The sequence below is a fragment of the Geotrypetes seraphini genome, chromosome 2 (genome assembly GCF_902459505.1).
Source record: "Geotrypetes seraphini chromosome 2, aGeoSer1.1, whole genome shotgun sequence".
Lineage (NCBI taxonomy): Eukaryota > Metazoa > Chordata > Amphibia > Gymnophiona > Dermophiidae > Geotrypetes > Geotrypetes seraphini.
The window spans coordinates 172,473,028-172,487,354 of record NC_047085.1 but is presented as its reverse complement, the minus strand read 5'-3'; the positions used below and the strand labels follow the sequence as shown (position 1 = coordinate 172,487,354).

At 39.8% G+C, this 14,327-nt stretch overlaps 1 protein-coding gene across 4 annotated transcripts in view; it reads right to left on the bottom strand.

The window, feature by feature from the left end:
• ZNF407 (zinc finger protein 407) overlaps positions 1–14,327 on the bottom strand; it is a 1,075,359-nt gene that overhangs the window by 640,428 nt on the left and 420,604 nt on the right. For all 4 annotated transcript variants that reach the window (XM_033934315.1, XM_033934317.1, XM_033934318.1 and 1 more), the window contains one exon: positions 11,891–11,965. In XM_033934315.1, the coding sequence (XP_033790206.1) occupies positions 11,891–11,965 (75 nt within the window). The remainder of the gene's footprint in view (positions 1–11,890; positions 11,966–14,327) is intronic.

The window sequence follows — 14,327 nt, the reverse complement described above, 5'->3', positions numbered from 1 at the left end:
TGAGAAAATAATTTAGAGTTTGCATTATTGAAATTTACAGTTGAAGAACGAATGTACAGAACTGTACATTTAACATGCAATAGCTGGTCCCTGCTCAGAAGAGCTCACAATCTAATTTGGACATATAGGGGTTGGGGAGTTTCTTGTAGAAAGAATGATAGGATGGACATAGGTATGTTATGGTGAGTGGAAGTTAGGAGTTGAAAGCAGCCTCAAAAAAGTAGGCTTTTAGCTTGGATTTGAATACTGCTAGAGAGGAGCTTGACGTATTGACTCAGGAAGTCTATTCCAAGCATACAGCACAGTTAGATAGAAGAATATGGATAAGAGGGACTTACCCGATGAATGGAGTTCATGGGGGTAGGAAGGGGCATAAAGAGAAATAAGTGAGGAGAGATATTAAGGGGCTCCAGACTGAATGCACTTGTAAGTCAGTTAAGAGGAGAGTGTTAACTGTATTTGGAAATGCATGGGGAGCCAATGAAGTGACTTGAGAGGGGTAATGTAAGTACGGCAGCTCTCTCAAAATAAGAGTCGTGCTGCAGAATTTTGAACGTATGGAAGGGGAGAGAGTTGATTGAGCAGAAGACCTGAGAGAAGAAAGTTGCAGTAGTCTAAGTGAGAGGTAATGAGAGCATGGTTAAGGCTTTTGGTGGTGTGCTCGGAGTGCTCCGATTCTGTAAAAAGTGTGCGCAAATTTGAAAAGAGGGTATGGCAAGGGATGGATTGGGATCATTCCTAAAAGTTAGGTGCACTGTTATAGAATACGCCCGATGTAGGCATAACTTAGGTGCAGGCATTTAGACCTGGTTTTAGCTGGCCTAAATGCCTGCGCCAGGTGTTGCACACTGCTGCTAAGCGTGATTCTATAAAAGGCACACACCTTGTAGAATCGCACTTAATCAGAGCTGATTGTTTTTATTTTAATCTTTATTAATTTTCAAAACTAATACAAAGTGCCATAAATTTTACAAACATTAATAAACAACATAAGCACTTAAATTTCATCAATAATAATACAAATAAAAATATCCCACCCCACCCTTCCAACAGTTCAATCAAAAAATAAACTAACAAAATATCCCCCCTACCCACCCCATCCTGGTTATGCATAAAAAATAGACAGAAATTAAATAAAGACAATTATGTTGAATTAAATACTTTGCTACGCCCCAACATATACGCATTCGTCTTTTCATATTTATATCCTAAACATAAACTGGCCCACCAAAACGCAAAATTGAGGCGGTTGCAATTTTTCCAATTGCGTGTTATCATTTGCATTGCTATCCCTGTCATCATAAGGAAAAGCCTGCCTTTGTAACGATTGATTTCTAAAGCACCATATATAGAATGTGGCCCTAAAAAAATTATGCACTTAAAATTATAGAACTGTACTAAGCGACCTGCTGTCATTTGTGCATATAAGTGTACATTCATCTGCCTAACCACTACTATTTTATAAATATATGCACCCAAACAAAATGGGGGGGGGGGGGTGAATGCTACTGAATATTTACAGATAATGCCACAAAGCACAAATATCTATATAATGGTTGCCTTCAGTTGGATATTTGCTGCGGAAAAATTGAGCCCTTTTAAATCCAAATCCATTTCTGTGCATATAAGAAGAGGAGGAATACATCAGAAGAATGGAAGTAAGGTGTTATGATCTGCTGTGAAAGCGATCCCATTTTCACAGCTGTCAGTATTTTTTGTCATAAAAAATAATAATTTACTGTTGTAAAATAATGCCATTAGCTTCTTGTAATTGATACTTGAGTACACTTAACAACTTAGTTCGGTTTTCTGCTTTTGATAGTAGTCATTTTTGGTCCATCAAACTGGGAAGTACAATTGCATGAATTTACTTTTAATAAATTACCACCTTTGCATATATCAGTCAAACCACAAGGATGAAAACACTTGCAGACAAGAGGCATTATTTATTTATTTGGCAGAGTCAATTTAGCGCACATCTGTATCAGAGGGTGAAATCAAAACCCCCCAAAAATAAATAGATTATGCTTTTCTAGAGAGATTGCAATGTAGCACACTTGCAAAATTATATGAAGGCATTAATGTTTTAAATGGGTAAGAAAAATTGTAACAATTTTGAGAGCAGTTTATGCCCAAAGTGGCTATTCAACTTGCTAATAAACAGTTTGCTTTGCTTCCTATAGCCATTAAAAGTCATCAACCTCGCGCATGAAAAGTGAAAACGAGGAGAATTGTTTCAGTGCTTATTGTGCTAGATTGCTCTACTTGAATCTTAGCCATCACTACCAGGGGACCACTACAGGAACATTATATCGCTGTTGCGGACCTGCCATTTGGCACCACTGTATATCAGCTGAAAGTACTAGATGAAAAAAAGGTGCTACGCAGTGGACAATTAGGAAGTAGTAAAAAGGAAAACGATTCATCAAGAATCACAAATTGAGATTATTGTATGCTCTAAGAATTTAATTGAGAAAACAAGCTTGAAAGTGAGCTTAAAAATGGAATTACGAGTTATTAGTACTACAGTTACTGGTTACTACTTACTAATCACTAGACTTATTAGTGCTCTGCAACCTGTCATTCAAAATAGCTATATTATACCTGAGGACTGGAGGGTGGCCAATGTTACACTCATTTTTTTTAAAAAAGGCTTATTAATGACCTGGGAAACTCTAGGGGCTCCTTATACGAAGGTGGTTTAGCGGTTTTAGAGCGCTAGCCGAAAATCTACCTGCTCAAAAGGAGGCGGTGGCGGCTAGCGCGCGCATTAAGGCCCTAGCGTACCTTCGTAAAAGGAGCCCTAGATTTGTGAGCCTGTCGGTACTGGGAAAAATAATTGAAGCTATACCAAAAACACATTACTGACCATGCAGATAGACAAGGCTTAAGGAGAATGAGTGAGCATGGGTTCAAGCTTTACCGGTTTATTAGATTATTTTGAAGGTGTAAACAAACAAGAGGATAATGTGAGTCGGTTGATATAAAGCAACATTTTACCCAAAACATAGAGATCAGATGTCCAAGACAGGATGTGCCCACTTCCAGTGGTATTTTAGAAAAAGAACTGCTGACCTAGAACCGTTTTTAAAATGTCCACGTGCATCTGATGACACACACAGTAGGAGTATTCATGTTACAAATATAAATGTGGAAAAAAATCAATGAAGAAAACTCAGTAACTTGCATGTGAATGTGTTGACACGTGTGTTAAATTTGTATTTCACACTTTCAATATGTAAGGCTTGGCACGTACACGTGCATGGTCAACAATTTGTAAACCTAACATTGAATGCTGCTAATTAAGTACAGAAGCTGCAATCTTTATTTTCAATTTGGAGGGGGAAATAAATAATGGGGAATAAAGAGGATACCTCCCTTAATCCCTCCTGTATAGGGGTCCGGCTGAAATGAACACTGTCAAAACCTATACATGCCAGGGTATGAAGTTTTCAGAATTTGAACCCATAACCCTATCAGAATCCAGAGGCCATTTAACTGCAATCCAAGTTCAATAAAACATGAGCTCCAACGTTCAACCCCCTGAAGGAGCCCACTGAACTAGCAAGAGGTGGGACTAATTAGTGATCAGTGTGCTTGCCCTATGCTTATTACCACCCAGCTCTCTTTACTGTCTAATAGAGTTCTATCCTACTGTACTTTGGACCAAGTTCTTGCTTCATGTCTGGTTTCTGTTCTACACCTGGTTCTTGCACTATGCCTGCATTGTTCCATCAAGCTTTGGGCCTTAAATTGCAGAATGGCTAAAAATCAGGAAACAGAAACTAGGACTGAATCTAGGTTAGAGAATGACATGGGGACAAAATTCATCACCATTCCAGTCCCCGCGGATAACTGCGGGAAATAATCCCATGTCATTTTTTAGTGTCTATTTCAGCCTCAGTCCGGAGGAAGTGATCAGGCAGAGTACGGTACAAGGATTCAAACAGGGACTGGACGGATTCCTGAGGGATAAAGGGATCGTGGGATACTGAGAAAGCTAACCAGGTAATAAGTATAGAAACCCAACCAGGTCGTGCATGTGCAAGACCGGAGGGTTAGGACTTCGATGGGAAGATAGGACCCAATAGGAAACCAAGGTGGCAAGGGGCCCCTTCTGGTGATTCAGACAGGTCGTGACCTGTTTGGGCCGCCGCGGGAGCGGACTGCTGGGCAGGATGGACCTACGGTCTGACCCGGCAGAGGCACTGCTTATGTTCTTATGTACACCAGCATTCTTCAAATCAAAGCTTGAGGGTCAGTGGTTGTGGCCATTCATACTCTGATTCTTCCCTCTCTCCTTAAAGCATGACATGAAGATGGTTTACCACGGTTATCCACGGGGACGGGGACGGTGATGAATTTTGTCACCGTGTCATTCTCTAATCTAGATGAAAAAGGGTCACTTTTAGAGTGCCATAAGTGAAAGGTATGGAGAAATTGGATTACGATGAACAACTTAAGAGACTAGGGTTGTTCTCCCTTGGAAAGAGGAGACTGCGAGGGGATTTGATCGAGACTTTCAAAATTCTGAAAGGAATTGACAATTTAGAGCAGGAAAAACAGTTATTCACAATGTCCAATGTGACAAGGACAAGAGGGCATGGACTGAAGCTGAGGGGGGACAGGTCTAGGACAAATATCAGGAAGTTCTGTTTCACGCACCTGGAATGCTCTCCCAGAGGAGGTTATTGCGGAATCCACCGTTCTAGGATTTAAGGGTAAACTAGATGCACATCTCCTTATGAGAGGCATAGAGTGATACGGGTGACTAAAATTATGCCAGGGTACACCTGGCGGGGCCTCCACGAGTGTGGATCGCCGGACTTGATGGACTTAAGGTCTGATCCGGAGATGGCAGTTCTTATGTTCTTATATTATGTTATGTAAATATCGTATAGCACAACATTTAAGTAATTTGTGGTTAGGAAAAATTGACCTACCATTAGTATCCCATTGGAAAGAGAAAACCCATGAGGTGGAAGATTTAAAGTTGTGGTTCTAATTAATAATAATAATAATAATAACAGTTTATATACTGCAGGACCATGAAGTTCTATGCGGTTCTATGCGGTTTATAATAATTAAAAGATGGTACAACTTGAGTGGAATAAACAGAGTTAAGAGCTAGTGATTAGCAGATATAGATTAACAGTTATTTTGGAGTAAGAATTGTATAGGTCAGCTGCCTAAATACTTCAGGAACAGATATGTTTTTAGGCGTTTCCTAAATTCCCCATACGTAGTAGGCGTAAGCAATTGATCTAAAAAGGTGTTGATGATGTCTTTTAAGTTTACATCCTCTAACTGGAGTGCAGATGTCCATGAGAGATAATGTCTCAGAAGTGTTATTAAGAAAACAGCAAAAATTAATTCATCTTTTGGGCACAATCGCACCCGGTGGTCTTAACAAGGAGGTGGAGTGGAATTTGTTATAATGAATAACAGATGAGGGTTAACATTTAAAAGGTTAGTAAGGTAGTGAGGGCAATATAACTGGCTGTTGATCCTGTTGTGATCTTGTATGCATTTCCCAATTTGGCTGTAACACTCTTGAGGTTACACAAGATTAAAATGAAAAGTACAAAGTATAGAAGCTTGCTATACTGATAAGTGAATTGATATTGTTATATTTATGAATGATTTAGTAGGGAATGGGAGCCTTTACCAGTCACAGCTCCTGAAGATGCTAGATAGTGAAACACAGTTCTGTGTCGGGCTTGACTGTAGATGATGGGCTTGACTCTTTATGATTCATGGAAATAGTTCCGTACCAGGTGGAGTGAAGTTTGATACAGAAAATTCCTTAACAATACTGGAGAGACAAGAACTTTGATATCAAACTAGTTTTTAACTGTCAAGGGGTGAAGGTTGTCACAAAGAACAATTATAAGGTTTTTAAAAAGTTGTTGGGAAGGGGAGGGCACTCAATGTCATACTGTATTTAAAGTATTTTGCACATCTTGTTATGTATTGATTGTATAAAATGTTATGAGAAATACATGATTTGATAAGAGTATTTCTACCAGCTGATAGTTTCTGTACATATATTGATTTAACTGAAGCTATAATATATTTAAACTAATTTTGTCCCAATTCTTATGTGATTTAAATCCATATTACATGGCATACTGCACAAATTGTTGTATTCAAAGATAATTTTTTTAAAAAATGAATAGGCAGATGAGGACATTGTATATGTGAAAATGCTGCCAGTCTAAAGTTTAGATTCTATGCCTAAATCTATCACAAACAGCGCTCATGGAAAAAAAAGGTTTTTTAAAAAAATGCCGATAGATCTTTAATGTGAAGAATAGTTTATCCTTTTATTTAAGTTTGAACAATGGAGTAATGACATACCTGATTGACCCTCTACACAGTTTGTAGCAAACCATATCTAAAACCATGTGTTGATAAAGAAAAATATTTTGTGTGAATGAGTTTAAAAAAAACAAAACAATTCAGAACAATTCTAATAAAGAGCTTTAAACTAAATAATGAAATAAAGAGGAGAGAAAGGGAGAAAAGAAGAGAAAAAAAATGGGAGAACTGTTTTTACTACAATAAGTCCTTTGACAAATTGGCAACGGTTTACAAAAAGTGCCTCAGTTCTAATTCCTCATGTAGGCAACTAGGTGAAACAGTGTTAAAGCTGTATATAGTTTTCTGTTTTTCTCTAAGTAATTTCTGATCTAGATCACCTCCACACCAACTGATATCGATGGTCTTGTTTATAAAACATATCAACAACTGTATGATTAGCCTCCTGATAAAATAATTGGGGTTTTTTTTAAATAAGAGTTAGTGGTTGTTTTGTAATTTTAAAGTGTGCACTGAGTTCAGCCTGTCTCTATGTTTGGCCTGTCTCATTTGTCCTTTATAGAGAAAGAGATATTTTGTGTACCATGAATTTCTAGCTGTTAGCATATGAGATTGTTTACAAGGTATTTAGGGTTCTGATGTATCTTAGAAACATAGAAACATGAAGGCACATAAAGGCCAAATGGCCCATACGGTCCGCCCATCCACAGTAACCATTATCTCTTCCTTTCTCCAAGAGATCCCATGTGCCTATCCTACGCTCTCTTAAATTCAGACATTACCTCTTCCGGGAGACTGTTTCACACATCTAGGACTCTTTCTGTAATAAAGTATTTACTTAGTGTCACACCCCGGGTTCTTGCCGATGTTGCAAGCCCCAGGAAAATGACCAAAACTCCAGTCCCACATGTCCCTTGCTACTAAGGGATCCTCCAAGTCTTATTTTTAGGCATGCATGCAAGGAATATAGGTTCCAGTCAGAATGTGAAATACCAAAAATAGCTTTATTTCAGTAATGGTAACATAATTCAAATACATTCAGGCATCAGCCTTGCAGTGCAGTATGCATTCACAGCACATGCCATCAAACTCATAAAGGTTCCAAAAACAAAACTCGGATAACACTGTAATTATCAACAGTCCCTGCTTCTGGGCTTGCAAGCTTATGGGTCTCAGTTCTCTTCACCAGAGCAACAGTGTTTTTAAATCAATATTCTTTTATCCCAAACAGTTCATTTGTATATTCCAAAAATCAATGATATATCACAGGTCTTCAATAGCACATGTACGTTTCCCTTCTCTGCTATAGTGCACTTGGGGATTAGCCACAGCTGAGAGAAAACAACGTGCTAGCTCAGCTTGGCAATCAGCCAGGAAATACAAACACTCATCCCACGTTATATAATTCAGGGCTTTACAGAAAACTTCTGCATTTAAGCTTTCAGGGAGCGTTTTAAAACTGAAATATCTAAGCTTTCAGATTCCCTAGCAGCACAGAGGAATGAACAGCATGAGAAAACATCCAGGTTTAAACTCACTATATTTCCATAGGCAATGGCTGAGTTTCAGTGCATGCCTGGCTTGCCTGGGTGTCCATTGCTTCCTCCTCTGGCTGCTCCCAAGGCTCCCTGGTATGAGCTGCATCATCTGCCTCTAGCATGGGCCAGTCTGAGAGAGTCTGGCTCTCTCCAGCTTCATACCCTCCTGGGTATTCCTCTCCTGGGTGCCTCGTGAGTCTGGCTTCCCTTGGCTGCTTCCCCCCTTCTGTTCTCAGCAGGCTCATTATATCTGGTGGAAAACCACTCCCCTTCTGAGACTGTGGGGGAAGGGTTTTCCACCCACTGACTTGCTTCCTGCTTTCACAAACAGGATACTTTCTAGCCCTGGTTTTAACTGGCTGTTCAAATTTCCTGAGGGATTTAATAGTGTCAGGCTGAGGTTTGCCTAGAGTGAACCTTTCACACTTATTCTGCCCTGTTTCTGTTATTTCTATTTCCCCGTCAGAGCTAGAGTCAGCTTGATTAATTAATTGGTCAGTCACCTGATCCGCTCTCCCGCACCTAGGTGGCTTGTGCACATTCCTGCTCACTGGGACAAAACCAGGAACGGATCCGGGTTTATTGTGGGTAAAACCCGAAATAGACCTGGGTTTGTCACATTAGATTACTCCTGAGCCTATCACCTTCATACTATGCCCTCTCATTCCAGAGCTTCCTTTCAAATGATAGACTCGACTCATGCGCCTTTATGCCATGTAGGTATTTAAACGTCTCTATCATATCTCCCCTCTCCCGCCTTTCCACCAAAGTCTACATATTGAGATCCTTATGTCTGTCCCCATATGCCTTAAGATGAAGACCACTGACCATTTTAGTAGCTTTCCTCTGGACCGAACTCTCCTGCTTATATCTTTTTTGAAGGTGCGGTCTCCAGAATTGTATACACTATTCTAAATGAGGTCTCACCAGAGTCTTATACAGGGGCATCAATACCTCCTTTTTCCTACTGGCCATACCTCTTCCTATGCAACCTAGCATCCTTCTAGCTTTCACCATCATTTTTTCAACCTGTATGGCCACCTTAAGTTCATCACATGCAATCACACCCAAGTCCCGCTCTTCTGTTGTGCACATTAATCACCTCCTAAACTGTACTGTTCCCTTGGGTTTTGCAGCCCAAATGTATGACCTTGCATTTCTCAACATTAAATCTTAGCTGCCAAATTTTAGACCATTCTTCAAGCTTTACCAGGTCTTTCTTTATGTTATTCACACCATCCGGAGTGTCCAATGCATTGCAGATTTTGGTATCATCCCCAAAGAGGCAAAATCTTACCTTATAGTCCTTCAGCAATATTGTTCACAAAAATGTTAAAAAGAACAGGCCCAAGAACAGAACCTAAAGGCATACCACTAGCAATATCCCTTTCCTCAGAGCTATCGCCATGGATCACTACTCTCTGTCACCTTCCACTCAATCAATTCCTAACCAAGCCCGTCACTTTGGGACCCATCCCGAGGGCACTCAGTTTATTTATTAGACATCTATGTGGAACAGTGTCAAGGGATTTGCTAAAATCTAAATATACCACATCTAGCACACTCCTTCTATCCAATTCTCTGGTCACCAAGTCCAAAACAATTGATCAGATTTGTCTGACAAGACCTATCTCTAGTGAATCTATGTTGCCTCTAGTCCTATAATCCACAGGATTCCAGAAACTTCACCATTCTCTGTTTTAAATATGTTTCCATTAATTTGCTTACCATAGAAGTCAGACTTACTGGCCTGTAATTCCCTACTTCTTCCTTACTTCCACTTTTGTGGAAAGGGACCACATCCTCCCTTCTCTAATCCTCCAGTACCACTCCCTTTTTTTTCATTTTTTTAAATCTTTATTGAGTTTTCAAAGCTAACAAAAATGCAATACAATATCCATACAAATAATGGTAATCATATATGCAGTATCACTCCCAACTCTAGAGAAGCATTGAAAAGGTCAGTCAGTGGAGCCACCAGAACTTCCCTAAGTTCCTTCAGCACCCTGGCACCCTTGGATGTACACCATCCATCCCCATCGCTTTGTCTACCTTTAATTTAGCTAGCTCCTCTTAAACATAACCCTTTGAAAATCAATATCTACCACTCCTCCATCCCTATTCATATTTGTCTTCTGTGGGCCCGCTCCCGGTGCTTCATCCATGAATGCAAAACAGAAATATTTATTAAGCAATTCAGCCTTTTCTTTATCAGCATCTAGATATTTCTCCCCTTCACCTTTGAGTCTCACAATGCCACTTTTGCATTTCTTCCTATCACTGATATATCTAAAAAATGTCTTGTCTCCCTGTTTTACCATGTCAGCTATTTTTTCTTCCATTTGCATCTTTGCTTTCCTGACTAAATGACCAGCCTCTCTGAACTTTTCCAGATATTTTTGCCTGTCTTCCTCTTTCTGTGATCTTTTGTAGTTTATGAAAGCTAGCCTCATATTCTTTACCTTCTCAGCTACTACTTTTGAGAACCAAAGCGGCCTTCTTTTCCTCTTATTTTTACTTACTTGCCTCATAAAAATGTTTGTTGCCCTTACAATAACTCCTTTCAGTTTTGCCCACTGAACTTCTACTACTCCCTCCAGATGTTCCCATCCAGACATTTCTTTGACATAATCCCCTATCTGAACAACGTTAGTTTTTTAAAAAGTCTAGAACCTATACTTTTGAATGAGCCCTCTCTATACACATGTTTATATTAAATCGTACCATGCAGTGATCACTGGATGCCAGATGATCACCCACTGTAACATCAGAAATACTTTCCCCATTTGTAAGCACTAAGTCTAGTATGACCCCCATCTCACGTGGGTTCCATTACCAACTGCTGGAACACAATCATTAAGGGTAGGTTCATAAAGGAATCGATTTCCAGTTGAGAAGAATTTAGAAGTGTAGATGGTATAATACCACTGAAATCCCTATAAGAGGACTGTTTGTGAGCTATCAAAAATATGGAGTTAGATGTCTCCAGTGTAAAGATTATAAGAGAATGATCACTCCAAGGAACAGAAGAGATATGTGGTTGATGGACAGAATAATAGGCTGTCTGAGTGGATAATATTTGGTCAATAGTATTGCCACCATTGTGAGTTGCTTCTGTAATATGTTTAATCAAGTGTTTATCTGAATTAAGAGTATGGAAGTCATTAGATGTTGATGATGCTAGGTTATCAAATTGAATATTAAAGTTGCAGAGAACAATGAGTTCTGGAGCATTAAGACAGATGACATCACTTCCAGTGTGCCAGGAGCAGTTGGCAAGAGGGAAAAACACTGTGTTCGTGGTGGTTTTGGCAGATATTAGCAAACAGTGAAAGGGGTCTTTAAAACACAAATATAAAAACCAACAGTCACAATAATTTTACAGGCTTTATCAAATATATAGACCTCATGAGCAAGTGGCAACACTGTGCGCTGTTGCAAGACTCAGGTTCGAGTAACAGAGCTGCCTCCTGTTCCTCAGACCAGCAGAGGTTGGGAGTGCTCAGGAAGCAGTGAATGAAAGGGAATTGCAGTCATTGTAAAATAATGACATCTACTGGCCAGGTTTATTAGTGCACATGGATCTGTGATCCCCTGCCAAGGACTATCATTACCACGACTCGATAGAAAGAAAAGAACTGGTATTTAAAAATGAAAGGAAATACCTTAGAGAAAAAGAATAGGAAAATACATACATAAACAGCCATCAGATCATTGGGGAATTTACATACAAATGATTAGCATGCATTCTCTGCTGTAAGCCAAAGTTTATTCCTGTGGTAAATTGTACCATTAGTAAATTCTAGCAGTTTAACCCTTTAATTGGCAGATGGTGAAATGGCTGCTTTATGTAGCTTGATGCTGAACGAGAGCAATAGTGCCAAGTAACAGGCATTTGGAGATGCTGATCTCTCATAAGAGCCATCAAAACACATGTTGTGTCTGAGCAACAGTGCCAAACAAAGGGTTAAGTAAAGCATTTATATAAACCCCGGAACACAAAAACCCATATGGAAAGCAAAAAAATGTACCTTTCCTTTGGTGTACCGACTCCATGTTTGCCAAGTAAATGTGTGTTTAAATGTTTCTTCATCACAAAGGCCACACTGAAAAAAAAAGCACATCATATTTTTAAATTTCAGGGCTACCTTACACCTTTTATCATATTCAGCACAGGTAAATCCATTTTTAGCATTTTCCAAATTCAAACCGTGTTTATTAATTGTGGCACACCAACAAGAATTCTGTTATGATTCCACAAAACAGTTAAGCTCAGATCATAGTGATTGAAGAACCTATGTTTGCTTTCAAAATTTTTAATCAAAATGTTCTGCCATCTTGAACCTGGGACGTTAGATCATCTATTATACTAATGTCCCTTGCTACTTCAATTTTGGAGATCCATTTGGGATCAGGTTAACAAAGTACTGGAAAATCCAGTGGCACTAACATACAACACTGTGCTATTTGGCACTTTGATGAGAGCTAAAAGCCAAATATCATCTCACAATAACAAACTTCTCTTTATTATGACAGGGGTTAACATACAGCTTATTTTAAGGAATTGGAAATAACTGGGATCGATTAAACTATACCTTTTGGTGGGAGTCTCTGTGTCACGTCTTTAAAATGGAACGTATTATGGCTATACAACAGGGACATTATAGGAAGTTTCTGGATATTTGGGAGCCATTGACAAAATATTGCAAAGAATGATTGTTGTTGATTTTGCCCCTGATCATGCATGTCCAGGGTGGGTTGGAAAATATTTTTAATCTTTAATTTGAGTGCAATTTTTGAATATGAAGATGAGGGGTGTTATATGTATTTGTCATAGATTACAATTTGATTGAATTTAGGTGCTATTATAGTGTAATATGATTGTATATTTTGTTGCACTTATTTTTGGTTTCAAAATGAATAATTTTTTTAAAAAAAATGTACAATTAACAGCGTTAGTAAGATTCAATAAAACTAATGTACTCTCAACTACTATCCCTGCCTCCACATTTCCGTTATTTGAAACACTTTCCACTTTCCAAAATAACATCAGAATTGTTTGTGTGTTTCCTTTCAACTGTTTATGCTCTGTTTCTCAATTGATTATACTTAATTGCTTAGTTTGCTAAAGATCCCCAGATTTTATTTATGCTCTGTTACTCAATTGATTATACTTAATTGCTTTAGTTTGCTAAAGATCCCCAGATTTTATTTCAACTGCCTATCCCCTGCTTTGGTCCTCCAGATTCCTCCCTTCTGTTTTGTCCTTGCCTAATTACTAAGATCCACCTGATTCTATTCAACTGTTTTAGTCCTGCCCAATCGTCCCGCTCTCCTCAATTTCAAACCTCCGCCACTCTTGTCTCCCATCCCCTCAAAAGCCCTCCAAATCCCCACCATGAAGCCTCACCTATGGATCCTTCTTCTCCTTATCTGCTCATCCTCCAATATCTCCCTCTGCCTAAACCCTCCCTCCCCTAATCTACTGAACCCCATCACTGTCAGTCCTATCTACCCTGGTGCCAAAATCCCCACGCTTTTGCGCACCAGAAGCTACCCCTCCAAAAAAAAACCCCGAAGAATCAATCACGCCTCCCTAAAGCCCATTCACCCTGCCAACCCCCCCAACCCCACCTCAGACTCTCTCACCCCAGTACCATCTCTATACTGCAACGCCAGATCCGCATGCAACAAAACCCAAATTCTGAAGGATCTTCTTGAAGATCTCAATCCCGGTTTCTTATTCATCACCGAAACTTGGATCGCAAAAGACGACTTCTTCTCTCAAAATGAACTCTGCTCCCACGGTTATCAAGGCCTCTTTTCCCCCAGAATTAACCGGAAAGGAGGCGGTCTTGCACTCCTCCATAAATCATTCTTCGACGTCCAGCTTCTTGATAAGGGTAGCCAGGCTTCCCTAGAATACATGCTAGCCTCTGTCAATGATGAGCTCCACCCGTACCCACTAGGTATCTTGCTTTTATACCGCCCACCTTCATCCCCCTGGAACAAATCCTCTGACCTCATCCTTGAGACCATTACAAACGCCTTCCTCAGATTCCAAAGATTACTAATCATTGGGGATATTAATCTTCACTTAAACGATACTACCAACAAGGATGCATCTGATCTCATCAACTTCCTCACCTCTTTAGGCTTCCCCCCCCCCGGGCTCCTTCCCCAACCCATGAAAAAGGACATGCGTTAGACATCATCAGCTTCATCGACCTCTCCGAATACAAAACTTCGATCGACGACACTCGCTGGGACCCCGTCCCCTGGTCCGACCACTTCCTAGGGACTTTCTGCCTCCCCATCTTCATGTCCCACCTTGAACCCCCCCCCCCCCTCATTCTCCCAATCCTATTACCTTCCGGAAAAAAATTGCGAGCGATTTGTTCTGGGCCAAATTCCTCAACCTAACTCCCGCCATCCACAACCCTCCAAACCCTGAATCCAACTGGCACA